The 26,583-nt window shown below is 34.1% G+C and overlaps 2 protein-coding genes across 4 annotated transcripts in view; one reads left to right on the top strand and one right to left on the bottom strand.

The window, feature by feature from the left end:
* LOC142351847 (bestrophin-3-like) overlaps positions 1–26,583 on the bottom strand; it is a 464,737-nt gene that overhangs the window by 316,105 nt on the left and 122,049 nt on the right. The gene's annotated exons all lie outside the window — the stretch shown is intronic.
* Positions 1–26,583, top strand: part of LOC142351678 (hemicentin-2-like) — an 88,742-nt gene that overhangs the window by 27,175 nt on the left and 34,984 nt on the right. The window contains exons 2-10 of the mRNA XM_075403818.1: positions 1,016–1,140; positions 5,601–5,748; positions 9,166–9,314; positions 15,664–15,817; positions 17,578–17,901; positions 19,089–19,364; positions 22,031–22,205; positions 22,484–22,641; positions 24,987–25,328. Of these exons, the coding sequence (XP_075259933.1) occupies positions 1,016–1,140; positions 5,601–5,748; positions 9,166–9,314; positions 15,664–15,817; positions 17,578–17,901; positions 19,089–19,364; positions 22,031–22,205; positions 22,484–22,641; positions 24,987–25,328 (1,851 nt within the window). The remainder of the gene's footprint in view (positions 1–1,015; positions 1,141–5,600; positions 5,749–9,165; positions 9,315–15,663; positions 15,818–17,577; positions 17,902–19,088; positions 19,365–22,030; positions 22,206–22,483; positions 22,642–24,986; positions 25,329–26,583) is intronic.

The raw sequence follows: 26,583 nt of genomic DNA, 5'->3' as shown, positions 1-26,583 counted from the left end.
TACCAACTTGATAAATGTTTAACAAGATGATTTTAGCATTTTTAATAGTATTTGAGAGATTCTACATAACAAAGGAATTTATTTTCTTAAAGCTCTGTCTTTTGTTCATCTGGCATCAATGTGAAATATCATTACTTTTTTTAAAATGCTCTTAAAATTGTAATAAAACAAAAATTAAATTAAACGAGTGAAAGCTCATTTTTAAAAGTTAATTATAACTTTAACCAAAGCTTTGCAAGCCGCCAATTTTTCAATGTTTAGTTTTCTTTTTGCCTTTCTCATTTTTTTCAGCTGATCAGGTGGCTAACGATAATAGCTAACTGGCTTACAATATATGTTGAGAACTGCTATAAATTTGTCCTTCCACAGTATAAACAGGAATTCATTATAACCTTAAACATTACTTACCTTTTTTCTGTTTACCTTTAAAATGGATATTTAATATTTTTTGCTACCTGTGACCGCGTCGCCTAAAGACTCGTCAAGGGGATTATAATCGGATTTATTTTTAGTCGGTTACGTATTCAAAATCCGTTTTGTGATCTTAAAAATTGGGAGATAGAATTTAAAAATGTTTCTCTTGTTCTGTCGTTTTTGGCCATATAGTACCATATAAGGGTTCTGAAAACAATTGATACACGTATTATGTGAAATGTGACCGATAAGGGATTACGGGAATAAAGAGGTAGTTAATAAGCATTTGGCTAGAAGCATCACTCTAGGAGGAGATTCGGATTGCGGACTTAGATCAGAGTGCTCGACTCTGCTAACTCCAAAATGGGGTAGCCGATTCTGATCCAATCTTCACAAACAGCTCTGAAATTAAACACTGACACAACAACAGCAGAGAAGAACATACGACAGATGAACTCCTATGAGATTTTTCTCGAACTGACTTTCTAATTATCTTTAAATTAGAAAGTCAGTTCGAGAAGCTTAAGAAACAAAGTGATTTCTGATTTTTTAAGGTCCAATATTGGTCGCCAATGAAATTTATCGTTTTTACTGTTAATAGGCAAGCCCAATTTGGAGTTTATTGTGGTGCCGAGTGAGTATGCGAAAGTGGGTGAGAGAAGGACATTCAGGTGCATGGACACATACCAGGCATACCCCCAGGCAACTCTCCAAATCGAACAAGAGGTATGTATGTTGGAGTCAATGGTTTCCTTTTTGCCTGTACCTTTTGTCTCCAACTAGGAGTACATAACCAGCTCAGCGGGCCAATGCAACCAAAAGAGCGGGAACAATCCTCAATTTTTTTCCAACCCGATTGTGTGGGTTCATGGGAACCAAAAAGGCAAAGACTCAAATGCGTGGGCACAAACCAGATTGTAATAAAACTTTCTGAGAATCAACTCAACTTAGAACTGATTTCGACCATGAGTTCTCTTACCAAGTATTTTGTCAATTTACATATTTTTCATAAAAAGATCTACTTGAATGTTAATTTTAAGCTGGCGTGATTGTGTTTGAGTATGAATGCCACGTTGAGCAAAAGTGACGAATTTGAGGCAAGAAGCGGTCGGTTTTTTTGGTTTCATCGGTTTTACTAAAAAGAAAGTTTCGCTATAATCGTTTTTGTCGTTAAAAATTCATAAAATTGCTGAAAACAGAAGGGATTTAATCGTTTTTAGGCGAAGTAAATTAGACGCAAGCAGGCAATTTCTCATTGAAACAATCTTTATGCGAGATATGTGCATATTTGCATATTTTTGTGTTTGTATAATTTTTAATGATGAATGGAGTCACAAATTAATAAGTTGTTTGTTAACAACAGAGATTAAGGAAATTTTTTTCATGATTTCTTGTTAAAATAGAAGTTGAGTACCTTTAGTGAGTTGAAGAAAAGAAACAATTAAATTATCTTTAGTTATTTAAAAACTCGAAAGTGCTCGTAAGTTTAGCAGAAACAGAATTCAAGAAGCAGAAGGAAGCAGATTAATTTTGTTGATTAATAATTGTTTTTTTTCTCAAGTTCAAAAAATCTGTCTATAATAAATGTTGAAGAATTCTTTTGTAAAAAAGATGAAACTGGAGAAGACAAACTAATACTTGAGTGTCTTGATTTTTGACCTTTTGGTGCTTGATATTCACAGGTACAGTGAAATTGTAAGATTTTATAATAATACAACAACTAATTTTTGTTTTGTCCGCAAAAAATGACTCGGTATAAATTCTTCTAGTAGATTAAATGGCATAAATTTTTTTGAAAATTTTCAAAAATTTTACTGATTGTTTTGGTTGGCTTCAAAGCAATCAAAACTAGATGATTCAAAACTTAAACGTTGGTTGAATCTTTGAAACTTTTAAATATGTCCTACCCGTCGTCAATTTTTTTGGATTTTAAAATATTTTCCCTGAGCAGACGAAAAAATTTTCAGTGTTTGCAATTGGCTGGTTTTTGTAGATTTGAAGGTGTTTTCAGAAGTTTAGACTTGATGGACACTATGAATTGGATGATAACGAAATATTATCTGCGCACTATCCTTTTGCTTCAATTTTTTCTAAATTAGTTTTTAGATTATACTTTACAATTATAAATATTAATAGTCTTTATAAATAAAATGAACTGAATGGGGCGAGTTGTGAAGTATATCAAAAATTTGTTTTCAATCGTTTTAAAATATAAGCGAATTCTTGTATTTTTCTTTCGTTTTCTCTGATATTTTATATGATGCTGTTCTCTTCTGAGCTTCTTTTTTTGGCTAGTGTTTTAGCATTTTTAATTCAACTTGCAACTTAATTGCTTATATCATGACTACCCTTTGATGTATTGTAAGTAAAGAAATTTAAAATTGTTGTTATTCAAATAGATTTTAATTTAGGTTTATGTCCATTGAATTTCGTGTCAGCCTGAGTAATTTAATTTTAATTGGTCAATTCCTTTTCAGTTAGTGGACCTTGGAGCGTAAATTTTTTGATTTGTATTTTTTATTAAATTGGTACTTTATTTTGTTTATAGATCTGTTAAGCATGAAAACAGAAGGGCTTTAATCGTTTTTAGGCAAAGTAAATTAGACGCAAACAGGCGATTTCTAAATGAAGTATTCTTTATACGAGATATGTGCAAATTTGTGTGTGGTGTCATTATACTTTTTAATGATTAATTGATTCACCAATTTGGCTAAGAACTAATGTTTGTTTTGTGCACATAAAATGATTCTTGTATTAGATTAAATGGCTTAATTTTTTTAGCAGTTTCAGAAATTTTACTTATTGTTTTGGTTGACTTCAAAGCAATCAAAATTAGATGATTCAAAACTAAAGCGTTGGTTGAATTATTGAAACTTTTAAACATGTCCTACCCGTCGTACAATTTTTTTGGTGTTTAATATATTGTCCTTGAGCAGAGGAAACGAAAATATTTTCAGTGTTTGCAATTGGCTGGATTTTGTAGATTTGAAGATGTTTTAAGAAATTTAGACTTGATGGACGCTAAGAATTTGATGATAACGAAATATTATTGGCCCACTTCAATATTTTCTAAAATAGTTTTTAGATTATACTTTACAATTATAAATATTAACAGTCTTTATAAATAAAAGGAACTGACAGGGATGAGTTGTGAATTATATCAAAAAGTAGTTTTCAAGCGTTTTAGAATATATGCATATTCTTGTACTTTTTGGTCATTTTCTCCGTTTTTTTTTATATGCTGATGTTCTATTGCGAGCTCTTTTTTGGCCAGTGTTTTAGCGCTTTTAATGCAGCAAGCAACTTGAATTATGATTACAATTTGATGATGGCGGGATAAAATATCGAAAACCTAAATTAAAATCAAGTTTGTTTTTTCCTATCATTCAAGAAATGCTGTATAATTTTATAATTCTTAACTTTCAATTAACTAATGTTGTTGCACGACCCTTGGTTCCCTTAAGAACTAGATGGAGTGTTATTTATTTAACCATTTTTTGCATTAGGAAAGGAACCAAAATTTTGGAAAGCAACCATCTTTGATATATCATGAAGACAACATTTTGCTGACAGGGTGCTGACGTTCTTATAGGATACAAAGATAGTTTGAATTTTTTTTCTAAAAATTGTCTTTAAATGGACTGATGTTAAGTTTTTATGAGACTTGAAGCCCGCAAAACTGTGAGATTGCGGAATCATTGGCAAACAAAAAAAGTTCTACTAAAGTTATAGTAAAGAGCTAACGTTTTTCAAGCTCGCGTTTTGTTTCAAAGCATAATGGAATCTGACACCAAGCAGAATTTCAATCTAATATATTGGGAACTTTTCAAAAGGGTTGTTAACAATCTTACTCAAGCACATTGCTAGGTATAGTTATGTAGAATAATTTTTTCTCAAAATTCTTGAAATTTTGTACATAATGTTTTCAACTTCTATTAATTAGTTTGATTTTGGCCGGTATGAATATTGAAGAACCGCACATTGTTGTTTAGGTGTATTGGGGTTTGTTTTCGCCTCAGACAGTTGATATAAAATGTTCAAATATTCTCATAATTAGTATGCTGAAATGAAACCTTTAGAATTTTTTCAGTTAAATAAAGTAAGTGAAGAAATTCATATTTGGTGTTATTCAAATACATTTTAATTTAGATTTATGTCAATTGAATTTTGTTTGAGCTTGAGTTTGAGCATGACGATTAATTTAATTTTTTTTGTAACTTCCATTTCAGTTAGTGTACCTTGGAGCGTAAATTTCAATTTGTATTTTTTTCAAATTGGTATTTTATTTTGATTTTATATCTGTTAAGATCATTACTCCTTCAAAACTTGTTTTTGCACACTCTGCGGTAAAAACAAAAAATCATTAATAATGAAGTTCCAGTCAATTTTCATGATCTTTGCGAAATTATCATTCTTCACAAGAAGCGTTTAAAGTTTTGCGAGATTCTTATCCATGAAAACCAGAAGAACTGTTAAAAGTTGTTGATAATTGTTGTTGATAAGGTTTATTTTTCATCCCGGGTTGACTAAACTTACATACAAAAATCGAACTTTATATGGTGACTAACTTAACATAAAACGAATCATATATAGCCCATAAAAGCCATAAACTGTTTACGCTCTAAGATCTTGCTGTAAAATGTATGTGGCCTCATTTTATGATACGTTGATACGTAAGTTTCCATTATTTTTCCCCTCTTATAGAGAAGCTGATCTTTTATGGTAACATTTATAATACATTCTATGATTACTGAGGTACCATATATGGTCTGTAAGATTTATGGTTTGTAAGATACCATATAGAGTCGATTTTTTGGTTAGTAAGGTACCACAAATACTTCGTTTTATGGTAAGTAAATTAACATATATGACCAGTTAATCTTTTATAACAGCTTTTTTAAATGAAAAAATTAACACTTTTTGACACTTTTATGTCGTTTTTGGTGAGTCAAGTTCCACAAAAGTAACGTGTAGGCACAGAAACGTTGTTTCGAAACTGCAGATGACCATTTGTACTATTTATCAGCCAAACGGAAAATTTTTTTGACCTTTGTATGTTTAGTAAGTTTCCATAAAATCCATATATGGCGTTTTATAGTCGTGGTCAACCCGGGATGCTTCTAGTCAGGGTAAAATCCTTTTTTGATTACAATTGCGCTTTGTTCAGGTTTTGTTGTTGTTTTTAGTCGGATAGCAAGATGTTGTCTCGTGGGATGGGACCCTCAACTGCTTACGTCATCCAACAGGTGAAGAGAAATCACGCGGGGACATACAAGTGCAGAGGAGAGAACGAAGAAGGAAAGGTCATGAATGCTGTGCAGCTGTTTGTCCAATGTTAGTCCATTGTAAAATACACACTAAAAAGTGCAGGGAAATTTACGTGAACCGGGTTCAGGTAATCGGAAGTTCAGGAGAATTTCAGGTGTAAGGGCACCTGAAACACACCTGAGCTGAAGTTCAGTCAATTTTTTACCTAAACAAGCTCAGGTGTAATAAATAACCTGAAACTTTTTTATTGTTCCGACCCTCTTGAGGGGGGAGGAACTATATACTCAACTGGGTTTTTTTTTTGTTCCGTGAATTTTCGCCGCTCGATATATTCATCGTAGAGAGTTGAGACTGGTATCATTAGAAAGCTCATCCAGCGTAGAATATGGAATTAAAAAGATTTTTTATTTTCGATTTCTACAGAGAGTTATCGAGGTTTAAAGTTCTGAGAAAAGAAGAGTGAATTCACGTTGTTTTTATTCACATTTTCCGGAATTTTTGCCTAAATTTTCGTCAATTTTGATAAAATTTGTTATAATTTTTAAGAATAGTGTCGTTGATTTCATTTTTGAAGACGAACAAGCATTGTTGATTGTTTTGATTTAATTTTTTTGGTCAAAAAATCTGGATAAACATTTCAAAATTTAGACTTTTTCATCAAAAACAGCATGAAATAAGCTATTTTAGTCCACTTTGATTAAATTTGCCGACAGTACATCCCCAAACAACACTCAAAAAATCTTTGTAGACTCAGAGGGGGGCTATTTCTACTTCAGAGTCCGCTGAGAGTGCACTGTAGTTAAAACCTTGCCGTTTTTTGTCAACTTTACTCGTTGATTACCAAAAAAGCAGAATTTATTTTGAGTTTTCAACAAACAAATTATCTATATCTACAACATTCGAAAAATCAGTTATTCCTAAGGGACAATAAGTATTATTAGGGTTTGTTTTTGGCCATTCTAGGACTGTTACAATCCAAAAAAATCGGGTTCTAATCAGTCGGTCTTTTTTTTAAAAAAAAAGACTTTTTTTTAATAATAAAAAACAGAACATATCAAATCAAAGCTCAGGAGTGATAGGTCCAACCGATTTGCTTGTTAAGCAGCTCCAAGCTAATGCATTAAGTTTTTTAATTGAAAATTTATGGTCGTTTCTTTTTTTAAAAATAATTGACCTTTCAATAAATAATGGCTTAATTAACTTTTTCTCTACTTTTTCTTAATTTGTACAACTTCCAGCTTAATGTCAGCAAAGAAACGACCGCTTCTTCTTTCTACTTATTTAACATTTATTCTTAGTTGCAGTTTTAAGCCTGAAATTATTGTTTTCTGGCTTTGATACCACAAGATTTCAGATTTTTTTGTTTTGATATTTGCCAGTTTTTCACGTTTTCTAATTTTGTCACATTATCACATTTTTGACGGTTCTCATGTCACCTCATTGGCATTCAGAATAAGGCACAATTGGACATATTAAAATTCTGAAAGATATACATCATCGTTTTAACGGCCTCGACGCCTCTTTCTTGAAGAAATCAATTGAATTTTTTAATTTTGTCTCTAACTGTCATTTATACTTTGTCATTTCGGTCGTATGAAATTTCCTGTATAGTGATAGCTTTCATTGGCTTTTCATAGAAGAGTAGAGGAAACGATATTCTGGTATTAGTAGATAGCTGACGGCTTTCATGACGATCAAAACAATCGTTTTCCAAAATTAAAAAAAAACATTTTTTTCAATTTCGCAATTTTTTTTCTTTTTATGTTTCTTTTTGTTACCTAATCTCGTTAGTCAACTACCGGTCAAATATAACATTATGGGTGTCAAAGGAATAAGAGGGATTGGTGTCCCAAAATCTTTTAAAGAGTTTGTTATGACCTTACTGGCTTCGACACCGGTTTTTCACAAAAAAAAGTAAACTAATGTGATTTTTGTCATATTTGACGTTCTTTTTGTAGATGCAAGAAATATTCTGGATAATTACAGGTCTCGAGGGCTTTTTTTTGAATAAACGACCCTATTTAAATAGCTCTTTTTGTTATTAATGCCTTTCATGACATAAAATGTAATTTTGTTTCGAAAAAAAAATTACATACTTTAGCACTTCGCTTTTTTGTCTGCTTGTTACCTAGTCTTTCTAATGAATAGCCACGTACTAAATTATAGCTTTTTGAAGAAGGCGCAATCAAATGTATTTTGAGTGCCAAAAATTGGCTGGACGGTTTTGACAGCGTTTTCTGGCAAGTTTCAATTGAAATTTTGTTTGTTCTTTGTTGTTCTTTTTAGCCACTTTAAAAAATGAATAAGGACAGGTCCTAATGCCCTTCTATAGAAGTAGTGGAAATTGTAAATTTGTGGTAATAATAATTGATTCCTAATGGTATTTATTACTTTGAAGTTAACTGTTTCAAAAAAATAAGTTAATTTTTTTACTTTACTGTTTTTGTTCTTTCTTGTTTAATTGTTACCAAACCTTTTTATGGACTTGTCGCATATGTTTTTTGGGGATTTATAAGTTATTTTTGTTTAGTTTTGGGTTTATCTGACGGTATGTTGATTTTGTTATTAAATTTAGTTTTTAAGAGGGACATAAATTTTTTGATGTAATTAATGTTTGTTGTTGTTGTTGTTTGATTTTGCTTTTCGTCTTGACTCGCTTTCTTAATATTGACATATTACAGCAATCTAATGCATCAATTTTTACTCCACTGAGTTATTTGCTTTGGAGGCTATCTTATCGTTTATACAGAATTTTTTGAAAAAGACTTGGGCTTTTTTGGGAATCGCAAAAAATAATTTTTGGGTTCTTCTATCTGTTCCTCATTTGGTAGACAATTATGCCAAATTTGTGGATGGGAGGGGTCGGAACCTTATGTGCCATCGCACATTACCGAGCCGCCTTGTTGCATATATGTTAAAACGGGAATAATTAAGCACTGTTGCTGTGTATATGGGAGAGAGACACTCTCAGATCGGATTTCTTTTACGCCTTTACATTTGCCGCCTTTGACCAATTGCTCCCACCGTCCAATTTTATCAGGGGGTCAGCAACTTTATACCTGCCCCGCACTTTCGTAGTCTGATTAAAATAATTGTAGTCTGATTTTTTGCAAATCATCAATTTGGGAGTTTAAGTCAGGATTTTCTCGAGCAGCATATCTTTTTCGAAAAACTAGTATTTTTTTTAGACATAGTAGAAAATTTTTAAAGAATTGTTACCTTATACCTCGAGCTTACTGAATCTGTTTAAGTGCTATTTGAGCCATTTGTAAAACAATATTACAGTACTAGAATTCTGATAAACATAGATTTCCTTACGCGCAATTCCCCTCTTACGCGCACTTCCCTTCATTTGAAAATTTTCAAAAAAACTTGCATGCCTCGATTTCTCGTCAATTATTTGAACACCATGCAACGTTCTAGCCTCCAGATCGATTTAGAGTGCTGACACAAACATAGAATAAAATTTCATTTTCGTTTTAGATTTGGACATGTACCTGTTGGTGCCTGCTATTGGTCAGCCGAATGGATCTCTTCTCGTGGCACAGGACGATTTGCTCTTCGTCAACTGTGTTGTGAAGTCATCTCCCAGGGCACAGATATCCTGGATACGAACTGACAATCCTACAAATGTAAGCAAGTTGATAATTATTTGAACAAATCTTGTACTGGAACAAAATCCTTGAGTTGTAGTGCAAACATGTTCGAATTTTCTGGACGAACTTTGTTTTCTTTTGCTAAAATAAACTCTATTGCGCCCAATAACTTTATTGCTTCAGACTTATTCTAAATAAATTACAGCGGAGGCTACTTGAACCTCTACCATACATTGACTTAGAACTCCTGTGGCGCAAGTTTTTGGTGCTATTTCAAAATAATTTAACGTAATTTTGTTCAGAATTTAGATTTTTTGCTAAACGATGTGAAAGTTTGAAACGATTATTCACAAAACCAGACGAAAAAAGACAGCGAGGCAACAATTGGCACTTTTTTAGAATCAAAATAATGTGAATTAAATTGGGCGTTGTCTGATCTGTTCACTTTTTCCAACCTCTTGATGTCACTTACAGGAGAATTTGAGTACAGATTTTAATCAATATTAAAAGCAACTACAAAGTGAGTAGTAGTGAAGCATACATTTTAAAAATCCTTTGAGTTCAAGCGAAAAATTTGTTTTTTGAAAAGAATTTTGGTTTTTTGAGGGTTTTTTAATATTTCTTTCGTCAGTTTGACTTTTTTTTTACTGTCTTTTCTCTTAATTTATTTAAGAAAGCAACAAAGAGTGACAGCTAGTTCCAAATGATGCCCAGGTGCTACAATGGGTTATCGACGCCTTTTAATGACTTTGATACAATGTGAATGGTAAATGATATTTATAGAGTTGGTTGCTTTGCCCAGTGATTATTGTTCTTTTCGTTTTTGCTGTCTCATCATTTGGCCTCCTTAAGAAAGTGTCCAATAGAGCTTTTGATTAGGCCTTAGAAAACCTATAAAGAGTTTCTTAAATAAGTCTGTCGTTAAATATTTTGAATTCTTGGCTTTTGATTGGAATTTGTTGTAGTTTTGGTACTCGTAACATTTACTCTCATTCCTGGCGAATAACATTAGCAATCTAGGAATATTGGCAAACGAGGGAGTCATAGGTGGAATTTTGTAACGTTATCTGTTCACCATAATATGTTTTTAAGACTTTGACGTCACAAAAATGGTGAAATTTGGTTTTAGTCTCAACAACAGATCTCAATGGCACTCTACTGCACTTTATCTACTTGGAATAATTTTTCAGTTTGTAGGTAATGTTATTTACTGAAAGATCTGGTAGTTTCCAACAATTTATATGACGTTTTTAATCAAAAAATTTCCTTTTTCTCCATAGCACAGTGTTTTTTTTGTGACTGCGTTTGTTCGTAAAACTTAGAGTGCTGTTTTGCGCTGCTTTGTAAAAAAAGATATGAAGTAGATCAAGAAATTGAAATACAAAATATCAATTGATATCTTTGAAACCACTAACTTCATACATATCTTGAGTTTCGCTAAGATTCCATTTTTGAGGTTTATTTTTCTTTGCTTGACAAGTCTTTGTTTTCTGAAGACTTGTATTGTGTTTTTTATATGTTCGTGTTTTTATACGAGTCAATAAATAACTCAATTCTTTGAGATGCAATTGAGGACCGACCTCTACTGTAAAATTTAAATCTTTAATTCTGTTTCTCAATTCTGAATTTTCCTCATTTTATACGAGGATCATCTGATTAATCGCCCAGAAGTCAACGAAGGACTCTTTTTTGTTAAATTCCATCGCTCAGTAGCTGAATCATTGGAGGTGAGTATGTAGGGTTTTTACGTCCATTGTGTAATCAAATTGTTGTCATAACTCATCTCAGTCGGTATAATGACCTCTGCATTCACTGATTAGATCTAAATTGATAATGCAAAGTTTAATGGACATTGAATAGATTTCGCTGTAAAAAGACCTTTGTATGCGATAATACTCAGTAAATGTTAATTGAAGGACAATATTGTTTAAAACCATTATTGTTTGAAAAGAAAAACTTGATTTGAGTAGGATTGAATTTGACTTCAGAATCTCAATTTTTTGTTTGGCGCTGTTAGGTATTTAATTGATAAAGTTGTATAGTTTTGTGACGTTCATTTTTAGAATGTTATTTCCTAGAATGATTTCAATATTCAAATAAAAAAATACTAATTGTTCTCGTGTAATCCTCGGCAGTCGATATTTGCCAATCCATCTTGTTTTGAGTTACAAGAATTGATATTTTTTCTAATGAAGTTTTCAAGTATCTGCTTCATTTCGTACAGAAAAACGTCAAGAATGTAGTTGAGCGGAGTTTGGAACTTTATGTGCAAACGCAGGATACCCAGCCTCATGTTTCGCATTTGTATAATAATTTTGTGCATTTAAATGTTTCCGGAAAAAAGTATTCCCATTAATTGTTAGCAGAGAGGGGTTCTCATGTTAGCAAGGCAAAAGCGAGAAGCCTTTCCTATCAATTTAACAGACAGATGGTAATCAGCTGCTCAGCGTGGTGTGTTTTTATTTCAGGGACTAGGGCCCTGAATAGGGCCTGTCTATGTTAACTGATCTTTACTGATTATTGACTGGATAAGTCTGATACTCCAAATTCAATTACCGAAAAAAGAAATAAAAGCAGATTTTTTTTTTTTAAAAAAAGCGGAGATCAGCGTTTTGGCGTTCAAATACCTCTGCTATTTCTTTCAAAACCTTCAGACGAGCGAATGCATGTTTTTAGCAGTAAATGTGGGAGGGGGCAAGATTTTGTTGCTAAGAAAAAAAATATGCACATCATGATCTGCCGATTAGACGTTGTAAGAACCGAATTAAAAAAAAATTAAACAAAGAACACAATAAATATTAATTGCAGATTAATTTTATGACAAAACCAAAACAATAGGGAGATGAATTTGCATTTTTAAACTAATAGTTGAATTATGCAAATTTAAGAGACAATCAAATCCTCTTATCGTCTTTTCAGGTCTAAATCAGTTTTGAAAACAATAATCTGACGTCTATTGATTTGGCGACAAGGCAAATTAAGAACTAATTATTTTCTTGCCCGGATCGAGGTTTGGCGGTGAATTTTCGTAAGAAATGGCGGTGGAATGCGGTGGAAAAAAATAAATTTCACCGCGTATTTCTTACATCTTTTTGCGGTGAATGCGTGAAACGCGGTGAATTATTTATTTTCACCGTCTTCTCAGCATTCTTACAAACAAGAAGCATCCCCACAGAGGTTCAAACCTCTGACCTCCTGCATGCCTTCAACCGCTTATTCCACTGCTCCAACTGTCACTTAATTACTTGATATTTCCTGTGAATTTAAATCAGATTGAGCAAACGTTGGAAAGAAAATGCGGTGAAATTTTGTAAGAAATGCGGTGAATTTCGCGGTGCATTTTTGTAAGAAATGCGGTGAAATGTGGTGAATTATTTTTTTTCACCGCATTCAGCGCTTTCACCGCCTTTCTTACATTAAATTGCCACAAAACTCGATGCGGTGAATTTTTGTAAGAAAAGCGGTGTCTAGCCGATGATGTCACATCATAGTCCGAGACGAAGACAAAAAGAATTGAATAAAAATTGTAAGTTTGGTAGTTCACAGGGATTGCAGTTATCTTTAATTTTTGAAAAGTGTAACGGTGACAAGACTTGCCGAATTTCAACCTGATCAAACTGTCAGTTAAACGATAATTTTGTCATGTAACGAATAGCCATCTTTAACTGATGGACAACAGAAAGTGACATGAGTTAAGAAGTTTTACATCGTTTACTAGGCAGAGTTGTGCTAAATTTTCAGTATCGTCAGGGGATTGTTTACTTCCGTACTAAATAAAACATGCAGACTTTTTATTCACCTTCTGAACAAAACATTTGGATAACTGAATACAACTGTGTATTGTAAAACTCAGAACTTGTAAAACTCAGAACAATAAAAAAAGATAAAGGATTTTGTGTTGTATCCTGTTGCTACAATTAAATCATAGTTAAAACTTGAGTTAAGTGATAAGCAGCCATTGAACTGTTCATCCAACAAACAGTGATCATTCGTGTTGAAAAAATTAACAAGCTTAGAATCAACTATTGCCAGCTAAAAAAACAATAAATCTGGTCACTGATAAAAAACAGATTGCAAAAAATGTAGCGATTATTGCAATAATATCAAGGAAAAAAGGAAAAGATGTCAGCTAGCCAAATTCAGAAAACGACATGTTGAGTAAGTCATAGCAAAAAAACAACTGGTAAGAAAGCGCGAAAATATTGATTTTCAGAATTCTTGAATGATTATAGTATCACGTCGTAGAGTATGACCAATTGAAGTTTCATGGAAAATTCAAAGTATTTGTTTAGCAACAATTTTACTGAAATTTCCATCCAAAGTTTGCCTGAGGATTGAAACAGAAGTTGATTAACCTCGAAGTACACAAATGGGAAACAGTTTGAAGTAGAAAAACTTAAAATGAAAGCAATAAAAAACAAAAATTGCTGCAATAATGTTTTTTATTACTGATCAGCTGAATATCAGAAGCGAGGGTAAAATACAGCTTATTGCCAACGCAAAATAAACTATGGTACCAAAAAGCAAGTTACACCTGAATATTTTTTGCAAGTTACACCTGAAGCATTACAACAATTTGAATTTAAATTTATTCTCTAATAACGCGTCATTTCACATTTAGCTTTTTAACGTCTTTTCATATTAGAAAATTTTAATATGGAAGCAATAAAAAGCAAAAATTGCTGCAATAATGTTTTTTATTACTGATCAGCTGAATACCAGAAGCGAGGGTAAAATACAGCTTATTGCCAACGCAAAATGAACTATGGTACCAAAAAGCAAGTTACACCTGAATATTTTTGCAAGTTACACCTGAAGCATTACAGCAGTTTGAGTTCAAATTTATTCTCTCAAAACCAGACATTTCACATTTAGCTTTTTAACGTCTTTTATATGCTTTGTATAGTTTTCAAAAAAAATTTCTCGCAACATCTGCGTAAACTTCGCTCTAAATTTCTGACACTTTTTCATGCACATTTTCAAAGAATGATCTATTTTTGAAATCGCTGCTTCAAAGTTGCCCATAAATTCTGAATAGGATTCGGATCTCGACTCTATGCCAGCCAATTCAGTGGTTTCTACTCTTTTTTTTTGGAAAAATTGCCGATAATAATCAATTTATGCACAGGAGCATTATTCTGTTCAAAAATTAATTAATGAAAATGCTTTTTTCGCTCCAAATTTGTTCAAATATACAAATAACCGGAAATATTTAGCTCGTTTGGACAGCTAGCTAAGAAAATGTTTTCTTTCCATCTGATTGAATTGAACTTCAAAAAAAGTGAGCGCTTGTCCAAACTCAAATTTTTTGTTTTTTACGAAATCTTGTACCAATTCTTCGGAAAACTCGAGCAATTCTGTCGATGAAGATGCGCCATGTGGTTTTATCCGAAAAACAGCATTCTCTCAGAAAGAAAAAGGCTTTTCAGCATATTGATACACCATTTTAAACAAAACACTTGCTTTTCATCTTCAGACTGACATTTTTTGCAGCATTTCTTGAAAAAACGCCATTTTTTGAGAGAATTTGTTTCACTGCAACTCTGCAAATCGTTTCGAAGCAGGCGAAAGCGTTATGAGCCACTCTAACGCGCTCTAGTGAGGTTTTGGGATCTTTTGAAACATCTTTAATTTACTGTTTTGATTTTTTGTGGGGGGGGGGGGGGGTTTCCGGTCGATTTTTTGCCCTCGAAACTGTTATTTTTGAGGTACTGTTTGTATGCATACTATGCTGTAAATCTTGATTTCAAGTTGAGTTGTTTTCGTATATTCGTCATCTTTCTATCTTTTCTGTTTAAACGGAGAAAATGAGATTGAAGTTTCTCTTAAAACTTCTAAACTTCACACCTATTTCATACCTTAGCGCAAATAATGCTTATGAAGCACGAATCATGCTTTAAAAGCAGAAATCATGCTGTACGTAGTTTTTTGGTACCATATCTAAAATTATGTGCAAAATTTCACAACAAATTGAGTTTTAGTGCATGCTTTGATTCATTAGCAGTAATTTTTGAACTTTGGTTCAATTGATCCCACCCATTCTTATAAATGGAAGCAGTTACCAGTTATATGTCAAACATAGTTAGTCGGAAAGACGCAGACCGCAAGCGCAACTTCTGTAAAAGACGTAAAAGTGAAGATATGATCAAGAAAAATTAAAGCAGGTGTCATAATATTTGCCAAGACTAATCAAATGTCATACTAAATATTATGAATAACCATTGCTTTCATAAAGGTAAACTGATTTTGCCATCAAAATTGAGCAAATAGTGTATTACCAAACAAACGGAAATCCGATCGATGAACTGTCTACGGCAAAAAAACCAATTTTGTGTCACTTCAGCCCAGGAATTCTATTGTTTAGCGTTGATTGAAATTAATCCAGGTTCTGGCAGACACCGAGGCTGCTTCTGAATTGCCCCTGAAGATCCAACCAGTGACGAAGCAACATGTGGGTGTGTACAGGTGTGTGGCCAAAGTGCAATTCCATGACAAGACAGAAGAGACGCAGTTCAGAGATGTCCGCATTTCTGTCATACGTAAGTATCCTCATCCCAGTCTCATTTTTGGTGACAGAAATGGGATCTAATAATCCGGAGCTGTTTTGTTTAACACTCTTTCCCACCTCCAAAGGCCAGTGGGTGTAAAAAACGACCCACACAAAAAATCTAATCTTAATCCTTATCGAGTCGTAAACAAGAAGATATTTCCTTTCAAATATTTCGGCCAATTTGGTATATCGTCTCTTGAAATGTACAATGATCAAATTGTTAATAATATCCTGATTACCTCCAATTGCGTTATTTGACTGACAACTGACTGCAACCCGCCCTCATTTATGAAATTAGAGTTGCTAGCTTTTTAAATACTTTAAAAACTATTTCTATCATTCCCTCATTCGGCAATCTGTTCTTACAGTTTTTATGTCAATAGCTAACATTCACGATGTGTTGCAGTAGCGCATTTCTTAGTGGAATTTTTTTGAGAGCAAGTTTATTGCCGATAATTTTATCTCATAATATTTTTCATTTAATATCGGTCAAATTTTAGTGAAACCCAGGCCAATAAAAATTTTTCCCCACCCTGGTTGAGCATCATGAATGTGTTAGCTATTGACATAAAAACTGTAAGAACAGATATACATAAGATCATCATTGTTTTAGTCCACGAATTCCAATTTTTCTATTCTTAGCCTTGTACAAAGATACCATTAATGATTTTATGTAGGGTATAAAAGGCTCCATACAATACAAAAAGGATACATATCGTTTCAAACCGTGTCTAAATTAGTACCAACCGCGACTTCCAGATCCCTGGTCTGTTAGTATTAGCTCATAACCGGTTCCACAAAAAATACCTTTTTAGAAGCCGCGCAATGCTCCATCCTAATAGATAAGCATATTTTTTGCTTTGAAAAATAGATTAGTTAAATGAAAGCCAGATACAAGTTGAGATGCAAATGCACAAATTTAGTGTTAAAAAAGGAGAAAATGGGGTCTGGTCTGAGCCTATGAATATGCATAAAAGTATATATCCCTTTTATGTCTTTTAGTGTCTAAACTGGGTGTATGGCAGTCAGTTTGAGTTTTCCATGGATAATTTGCCATTTTGAAAAAGAGTACATTGCTAATATATTTTTTTAGAGAATCATGGTAAGTGTCATCGGATTCTGATAATCTGCTGAAGTTTCCTAAAAACTGTAAAATTGCAATCACCAAATGTACTCTTAAATGATTTTTTGTATCATTGGTGTTACGGCAAGTTTTATGGCAAAGCTCTATTTTAAAACATATTTTTTGAAAGCGAGCGTAAAGGTTTTATGAACACTAAACTTGACACAGCCGGAACAGATTAGGTCTGAATTTTGAAACTGAATCGAAGTCTTCAACATAAATATAAATTTTAAATGTTCAGGAAGTAAAGCCCCTCTTCCCCCCATTAACTAAGGCTCCATTCTTAGGGTTACAGTATTACAGTAACTATGCTATAATCGGATTCTATTTCTTTGGGGCGATAGGGTGATAGGAGGATATATTTTGATGACGGTTCCATTAGATTAAAACCGATTTGAAGTGATTTTTAAACGACGTTTTTCATGCGAGGTAAATTTTTTCTGTCATCAGCCTTAAGTTCACTTTCACCGGAAAACAAGTGTCATCAAACTCTCTTTTTATAGTCTCTATATTCAAATTTAATATGAAATTTGGATTGGATAATGTTAGTGTATTCAAGTTATTGCATTTCAAGTTAGTGCCGCGTCCCGTTTGTGAAAATTGAACCAACGGCGATATGTTAATAGGCGCCGCCAGGATTCTAAGAATCGAACCAAAACCAGACGAAGAAGGGGTAATCACTTTTAACGAAGACGAGACTGCTCGTGTCCAGTGTCTTTTCTCAGACGGGTACCCGCCAAGTAAAGCCCAGTGGCTTCTCAAAGGGGACCCTGTTCCCACTGTGACCCGGTCGACGTCCAAGGGATCGGGTGATAATGCGGGGGAGGTCATTCACGTGTTGACCCTTATTCTTCAGAAGTTGAGACCTGCAGATTCTGGAAGGTACATTTGTGAGGTGACTAACAGTGAGAACCCTGCTTCTGTTAGACAGATTGACATTGCTGTCAAGAGTAAGTTGTTAAATGGCATCCAAAATTGATCTTTTGGTTTAGTTCAGTTTCTGCCCTAGTGATGAGTGAATTCAAAACTTGCAAGATTTTGAATTCTTCAGTCACTAGCGTGGTCAAAATTGCAACATTATCAGGACAGGCGTGACATTAGCAGTTAATCGTTTTTGATCAAGAAATGATTCCCTTTCTGGCCTTCTCATCCCAAATTTCTTACCCGGGTCGAGAAAAAATGGGAAAAATATCTAAGATTAGCGGTGAAAAGTTAGTTTTTTCACGCAAGTTTTCTACTTAAGTTTGCGGTGAACAGCGGTGAATGCGGGGAAATTATGTAGAATAAGCGGTGATCTTACAAAAATTCACCACAATTCACTGCTAAAATATGTAGTTTCACCGCCCTTACAAGGGTTCGAACCTCTCACCTCCTGCATGTCATCCACTTCTTCTTCCACTCCGCTATCTCCCACTAACTTCTTGTATTTTTGTTGTGAATATAAATCAAATTCACTCTACTTTCTGTAAAACATGCGCGGTGAATTTTTGTAAGATTTGCTATTTTTACCGGTGAAATTACATATTTTAGCGGTGAAATGTGGTGATTTTTTGTAAATTCACCACTTCCTCTAGTGATGAAATTACATAAATTAACCGCTTAGAAAAAGTGTCAAAAAGATGTAAGATTAAGGGGTAGTTTCAATGGGAGGGTAAATATAACAATTCCTCCTTTGCTCCCCATTAATTTCACCGCATTCTTTGCTGATATCACACAGTTTTAACAATTTTTTCTGAGCGGTGAATTTATGTAAGTTCAACGCTACCAGGCGATAAAGGTTTTTCACCGCATTCACCGCCTGATTTATGTAATTTCACCGCATTCATCGCTTATCTTACAAAATTTCCGGATTCACCGCTTATCTTACATAATTTTGCGTTGAATGGCGGTGACACCTCGACCCGGGTAGAATCAAATTTTAATAGCTGCTCGTGGAAATAGAATAGATAGCAGTGTAAGAGCAGAATAAGCATGACGGAGAAAATTTGATCGGAAAGTGAGATCCTGTATCAGTATTAAATCAACAGCATTTGTGATGCTTTCTGACAAATTAGGTCGCATATGAATAAAAGAAAGCTCTGTACGTGATCTGTGCAATTGACAAATGTAGATACAACATTCGCTTCGTACTTTTCAGCACTTCCCAGAGTAGTGTTGAACATCTTACCTCTCTCAGTGGCAGTGCAAGGCGAGAACCGGACCGTGACCTGCGTAGACTCTGCCCGAAGCTACCCTCCCCCTGAGATTTACCTATCTCACGCCGGGCAACTGGGCACAGTTATGAAGAGCCGGAACCATTCATTGATTTACAGTTTGAGCAATATTCAGCCCAGTTATGGTGGTGTGTGGACTTGTGGGGCTAAGAATGATGTCGGCAGCTCGCATGAAGTCAATTCGACTGTACTTGTGCATTGTAAGTATATTGTCGAAGTGCTGAATCGATACTCGGAACTGTTCACCTCGGAAATTTACCGATTATAACGGATATTTTGAGAACTTTGTGAGAAAGATAAATATTTCAACAAAAATTGTCAACAATACCCAAACATAATCGACTGCTAAAAGTTCAACAGACTTATTCCCACCGATCTGTTAAAAGAGTGTGTACGACTTCGGCCTGTTCTCAGATGCCCTTTTTCTTATCACTCACATTTCAGACTGTTCTTTTTATGAGCAGCATTGATCTTTTTTGGAGACTATGGCCACCTTTTTTTTGCATCTGAAACTCTTACGAGGTACCGTCATAGCAGCCAACATTGGTCAGGTTATGGTCAACTCAAAGCTGATCCTAAAGTTAAGTAAGATCCAAAGTTAAGCTGATCCAAAGTTAAGTAAGAGCTGGTCCTCACACAGACAGCTTCACGGAGGCAGGGGATAAAATCCACACTTCGGAAAAAGTAAAATAAAGTTTTTAGCCTTTTTTAAAAAAAAATAGCTAATGTTTTGCAAAGAAATTAAAGCGGTCTCAGTGCAAGTTTCAAATATATTCCACAGTTTTAGTAATCAGCGCATTCAATTATTTTTTTTATAATTATCACACAATTTTCAGACTTATTCGAATTGTGAGCGCATTGCTTACATTATTTCCAATCTTTGAAAAGTAACCAAACTACAACTACCCGCTTCCAACACGTTCTTCTTACATGAATATTGCACGCTTCTTTCAAAAAGTCAACATTCTTTAACAACAATTCCTGCAAACATTCCAAATAAAGGCACTTCTTGCATAATATCGGTTCAGTTTTCCAAATTATCCAAATTCAACAAAATGCGTAAACATTTTCCACACCAAAATAAATCATCAAAACTTATTGCTTTCAGTAGGTTTAGTGCATGAAATCAGCAATTTTGTCTTAAAATTTTAAGTTAATTTTAAAAAATCAGCACGTTCAAAATTTTTTTTACATAATTCTTGTATTACTTTCGACGAAACAAATCTTTCAACACACTGGTGAGTTGCATAGCTTCCTGGCTTCATTAACTATATAATTTATTTAGTTTTAATCAGGTAGGAAAATGTAACTTACCTCAAATAGCCAATTATTTTAAGCCAGTGTACTATCTGTGCTGAGGAATCATAACAAATAGTCCAATATGCCTCTGAGTACCAACACAGCCCCAAAATTGTAACTAAACAGCGGCAGGCAGCGCACTGGACAAAAAGGCTGTAGAGGTAGAGACCGAGGTTCAGGACTGAGCTGTGCTCCTGAATGCAATGAGAAAAATGTGCTCTAGGCATCAAAATTGTGTAACGAACGTGTCGCAACTAAGTAATATAAGGGTTGAAAGTGTAAAAACTGTAATAACCGCTGAGAAAAAGTATAAGATAAGTTCTGAAAGTGGTGAAATTGTGAAAATTTTGTTAGATAAAAGCAGAAATTTTGTAAAATTTCCATATGAAACTGATAAAATTCTATAAGACATTTCTCGGTTTAAAGTTTCTTTGATTTCATACAAGGAATCACATATGATTTCATACTGTCGATACTCGACTTTTTTAGTACGATGCTCCCATGAAAAAGAAATGATATATGAACCCTGAATGAAATCCAAACTTTCATGTATGACCACTGCATGACGTCAAAGAATTCCTACGTGATCCTTTCATGAAACGTAAGATTTCAGGCTGGAAAAAAATGTAGGATCGTTGTACTAAACCAAAGAAATCATATACGATTCTATAATGAAATCAAAGAAATCTTATTGATCCTTGTACGAAATCAAAGAAGCTGTATATGATCGGCGTACGGAACCTCAATGAAAGCGCGATGTGGATTAGGCCGCAACGATGGAATCAGGAGAAAAAATTTTTCATATAAAAAAATATATGAACCTAATATGAAATAAAAAAAGTCATATATAATCCTAGTATGAAATTAAAGAAATCGCTTATGGTCCGTATAGGAAACTTAATTGAAGCTGTGAGGTTTCCGAATAACTCCTAAGAAGTCCTATAAAAGCAACATGGCATCTGCTAGCGCGTAAACGAGAAAACAAATCACAATAGGTTCCTCATATCGAAACAAATTTTATCAAAACCACCTGTATGAGTACTTAGGAATAATGAAAAGCATATGTGACCTAGTATGAATGCAAAGAAAAAAATATTTTTTCCACACATATTTTGCATCTTGGATTGGTTTTTTTCCGTATCAGTACTTTAGTGCATAACAAATGAAGCCCGTCGAGACAATTTTTTGATTTTTGTATGATCCTTGTATGACTACCAAAAAATCGTACAAATCATATATGACCTAGTACGAATTCATAGAAAGTTGTATGATGCGTGACCCGGGATGCTACCAGCCACTTGAAAAAATTTTTCTCTAAAAATTCGTTTCTAACGCTTTTCTAACACAGTTTTGCCTGAAAATAAGCGCAACCTGTGAATGTTTAGTTTGATTTATTTCAAATTCTCTGAATTTTCAGAACTATTTGAACTGATTGATTGCAGCCCAACTTGATATTCTAAAAATTGCAACCTCTAATGAGCCGACCAATATCAAGCTATTCGAAAATTTAGCGAATTAATGTTTTTTATTACCGAGCTGTTGTTCTAAACAACATTTTTTTGTCCAGTTAAACCAGTACTGCAGTTGGTGGTGAACAAGACAACTTTGAGGGAGGGAGAAACATTCGTGGCCAAGTGTGTCGCCTTTGCGAACCCAGCACCCAAACTCAAATGGGTCCACATGAACTCAGGGGTCGTCCTCACTGAGCTCAAATCCAGAGACTACGAGCGAAACAGGAGAAAGTAAGAGAAAAGTTAATTTTGTTTATGTACTACGTTGGATTGAAGTTGTCACATGTATTGGTAATGTGTTAAAATACATTACTTGGCAACTTACCCTAAATCTCACAAATTATGGCAATAATCAGAGTTTAAATTTACCGATCAAATTGCGTTACGAACCAAATTTTAAGGAATGCAGATTTATATGTCGCTAATTCACAGATATCTCATGTGATGAACTCTTGAAGTTATGTCACTCCAATTTCTCATATATTGATACAAGATGCTTTGCTAAACAGACTTTCCTCGGAGGGCAGTGGTCGGAATGTTTCGCTGGACCTTGTGGTGAGACGGATAACCCCCCAGAGGAGTGGCACTCTGGCATGTATAGGGGAGAACGAGATGTACAATGGGCAGAGACTGGTGGCCAGAAAGATGCTCAACCTCACTGTAGAAAGTCAGAATTGTCTTTTTTAGATTATGAATTTAATTTTCAAAGAAATGACACGCAATCCAACAGCTCCAATAATCATTATGCTAATTCGCATCCCATTTGAGATCCTATTTCAAATTAATCATGATCAGACCAAATCATAAACAAATTATCTGACCCGCGAAGAATTTTTGAACATATTTATTAAAAACCGCAAAGCGATATCTGGGGCTCTTATTAGTCTTCTCTTGGTTTTTGCAATTCAAAGAACTTGAGTTGTATTGGGGCGCTGACTTTTTACGACTCGAAGAGGAGTAGTGGTTATCTATTTTTTAAAAAATAATCGGTGACTATATTAGAGGATGTGTTCTAGAGAAAGTGAAATGACACGTGAAAAAAAGTGTTTAGGCCAATTTTCTGAACAAAAGTCAAAAGCAGGGAGAGAATTTACAGTGGTTTTCGTTCATGCATTATTTTTTGTGAGAGAGCGAGAAAAGTAGGTGTAAAAAATTTTCCCAAACAAGCAAATTTTTTTTGATCTCGCGCAGCTTTTTCGCAGAAGTTTTCTTTTGTTTTAGTTTAACTTTATGCAATAACGGTGTTTGTCTCAATCAAATAAACTAGTATTAGTTCATTTGAAAGCCTTTTTTCATGTAACAGAATATTAGTCTTTTAGGAGCAATTCTGAGCTTTTTTCGGCATTTTACCCTGTTGGGTACTTTTTTAGTATTTTTTGTTATCTTCTTCCAAAATTTAGCATCTGGAGTGTTTTTTGGTTAATTTTATTTATTTGAGTGATTAAGTTGAACTTTTTTTGTCACGGATTTTATTTTGGAGTTGATTGTTTAAAAAAGGGGTAATGCCTATTTTTGTTTGTTTTAATTTTTTTTGGTTTTTCTTCTGTTGGGAACTGTCAATTGAACGCCCTTTCTTCAATTGTGCGATTGGCAATAGCTTTTCTTGTTCACTGTTTATTCTAGAACTGTCATTTATATAGGTTTTACTAGTAAGTCCTGACATTTCAGGGTTCTATACACGGTATTTTTTACTGAAAAAATTTATAAAACATTTGTTTTTTATTTCCGAAAATTTATGTCTGAAAATGTTGTTTAGCATTTCTTTATCTTGAGCTGCGTTCTGCACTGATCGAGCAGAAAAAAATATTAAAAAGTCCCCCGAACAACAATAGAGAGGTAGCATTTACACTATTTGTGGAGTCAAACCTCTAAACGGATTTATGTAAATTTTTTAATATTTTTTCTTTCCTCGGTTTTAACTGTGTGCAGAATTTTTTTGCTAGCTTTGGTTATATAGTAAGATTTGAGATGTCATTCAAAAAAGGTGAAAACGAAGTCATAACGGCCATAAAAAAAGTGAAATCAAGTCAAACTAGAATGGAATTGGGAATTGCGTCAAAATCACAAAACCAAAAACTCAAGTTTCTCAGAGACGTATTAGTTGCGAAGAACGATCAAGAAAAAGAACGATGCATTTAGAACTACGGTTGGCCACATACTACAGTTGGAATCCCCCTTTCAGGTTTCTATTCTTTTTTCCTTCATCAGCCCGACACAAGATGCTTTTCTACAGATCAGACAAGCCCCAAATATAGGGTAAGCCTCCTGTTTAGCAAATTGGGTGCGACATTCAGCTGAATTGGCTTTCTTTCTTAGCTTAGCCAACTGCCCACTTAAAAAATTCGAGGCTTTGCTGAGCAACAAACACAAAAAACAGAAACAGAATAAAACCGACTACGGTTCAACTCTCAGTCTCGGTTTTCAGTTTTTAAGTCAACAAATTTTGAGGTCTCCTTTTGTTTTCGCTGTCCTCTGCTGCAAAACACTTAATGCTATTATGTTCCTCAGAAATGCTTCGAGAATATTGCCATCTGCTCGTCTAGTAACAGTTCGGAGCCACATATATCTCACATTATCACTGACCTTATGTTGTCTTCGTCTGTTCAGCCAGCCGGTCGCTTAGCAAAACTGGGGATGAACTGACTAATAAGCACAACAAAACATAAGCAACATAAGCAGGTCAGACTTTGTACAGATTTCTGCTTGTTCATGTTCTGACTTGTGTGCGTTTTTCGATGATTCCAGATTATGCAGTTTCAAACTCACGGCGCCCCACTAGTGCGTTAATCTTTGATCTGGACATACCTGCTTCCTTCTGGGTTCTCATCCTGAGAGACAATGACTCGCTCAGCATTTTCGTGCTATTTTCGAACGCTTTCATGTGCTATTTCAAAAGATACCGATCCATGTCAAAACAGGATGTAATTTCGATATTGACATTACATAATGTTCTTTAGATATTACATAATGTTCTTGGTCGCTGTCAAGCACCAACCCGGGTTTTTACTTCAGGTCCCCCAAAGAACATGAATATGCACCCTGCTAGTGGGTTCTACCGAGCACAAGAGGGTGACTCTCTCACTTTAACTTGCGCATTTGACGAAGGACTTCCTTCATCCCGAAATGAATGGAGTTTCATTCCTAGCTTGCCCCAGACCTCGAACCCAAAGTCGAAGGTGCCTGACGTCATTCTAATGGCATCGACTAGTTCACACTTGAACGAAGGTGGCATGGCTGTGATTAGACTGGAGATCAAAGACATTACAAAACACCATTCAGGCTACTACACATGCAGTGCTTGGAATGAAAAGTTTCCACAGAAAATTAACCAGAGTCTTCAGGTTAATGTTGAATGTAAGTAGTGTATATATTTTTTATTCAGCTCGGATTTCAGTCACATTTATTTTGCGTTGAAGTTTATCTGTAGAAATTCATTATCACTTACTACACCCAATGGTTTACGATTAGAACATGATAGCAAAGTTTTGACTTAAAAACAAACTTTTAAATCGAAACAAATAGAATTTAAAAAATTAGTTCAAAATGAATAAAGTCTGGTTACACGATAAAAATGAACTAAGGGAAATGATGGAAATGATGAGAAGAGTTTAGTTCTTTCATGTGGTATATGTTGTTTTAAACATATATCAGAAGTCAACTAGTGTCATGGTTTATAAAATTAAACACTGTGACTAATGGGCATCTAAGATGAAAAACAGCTTCACATTAGCAACACGTTCACTCAAAAATGAATTGGGTTCTCTAAAATTCTGCTAGCAAATTTGTAAAGTAGTTGTTTGTTTGATTTTAAAAATTTATGTTTTTTTATTGAACAAAAAAATTAGAAATTGTTTTCTTTTGTATTCTATGTAGTGATTTTTCTAGCTGTCAACTGTTTTGTGATTTTTACCAAAAACAAATGATTGCGTATTAATTTATATAGTCTGCAAACTAAATTTTCTCGAGAGAGAAATACGCTGCTTCATTGTCAGGTATCAGGCAAACACTTACCTGAAACACTCGTATCAATATTAATAATAAATATAAATAGTTGATCACTAAAACTGTAATGAGCAAACGCAAGCAAAAAAACACAAAAAAATGAGGGGTCCTTAAGCTTTTGAGATACGTATCAGCAATGCTCATTTGAAACAAAAATAGTTTTGAACTAACGGTTTGCAACATGAGTTGAAACTTTTAAAAAAACATATACATAACGAGCGTCTACCGGTGCCGAAAAACTTTTTCCAAAAAACGTCGCAGGCGCTTGATTGTGCTGCCTTCCGTTCAATGCGGAAGGCGCTTAAATTCTGCGAAAACGGTTTCCACAAAGCAATTATGAGCCTTAAATTCCACAGTAGTATCAATAAAATACGAAAAGTAGTTACGTTCGGCTGCACGTATATTTCGTAAAATTTAATCCGTTTTGAAAGAAAGCCATTATAAGACAATTAAATAAGGGTTCAAAAAATAATTGCAAGTTTTTTTTGCCAAAACGTGAAAATTATACTAGATTTAACATTATAGGACACATTTTTATACCGACAAGTGAAGTGTTTTTTCAAAGCAATTTTCTTTTTCAATTTCCAGATTAAAAGTCAAAAACACT

This window comes from Convolutriloba macropyga, chromosome 13 (genome assembly GCF_964194025.1).
Source record: "Convolutriloba macropyga chromosome 13, txConMacr16.3, whole genome shotgun sequence".
Taxonomy (NCBI): Eukaryota; Metazoa; Xenacoelomorpha; order Acoela; family Convolutidae; genus Convolutriloba; species Convolutriloba macropyga.
This window is presented reverse-complemented; position numbering and strand designations above follow the sequence as displayed.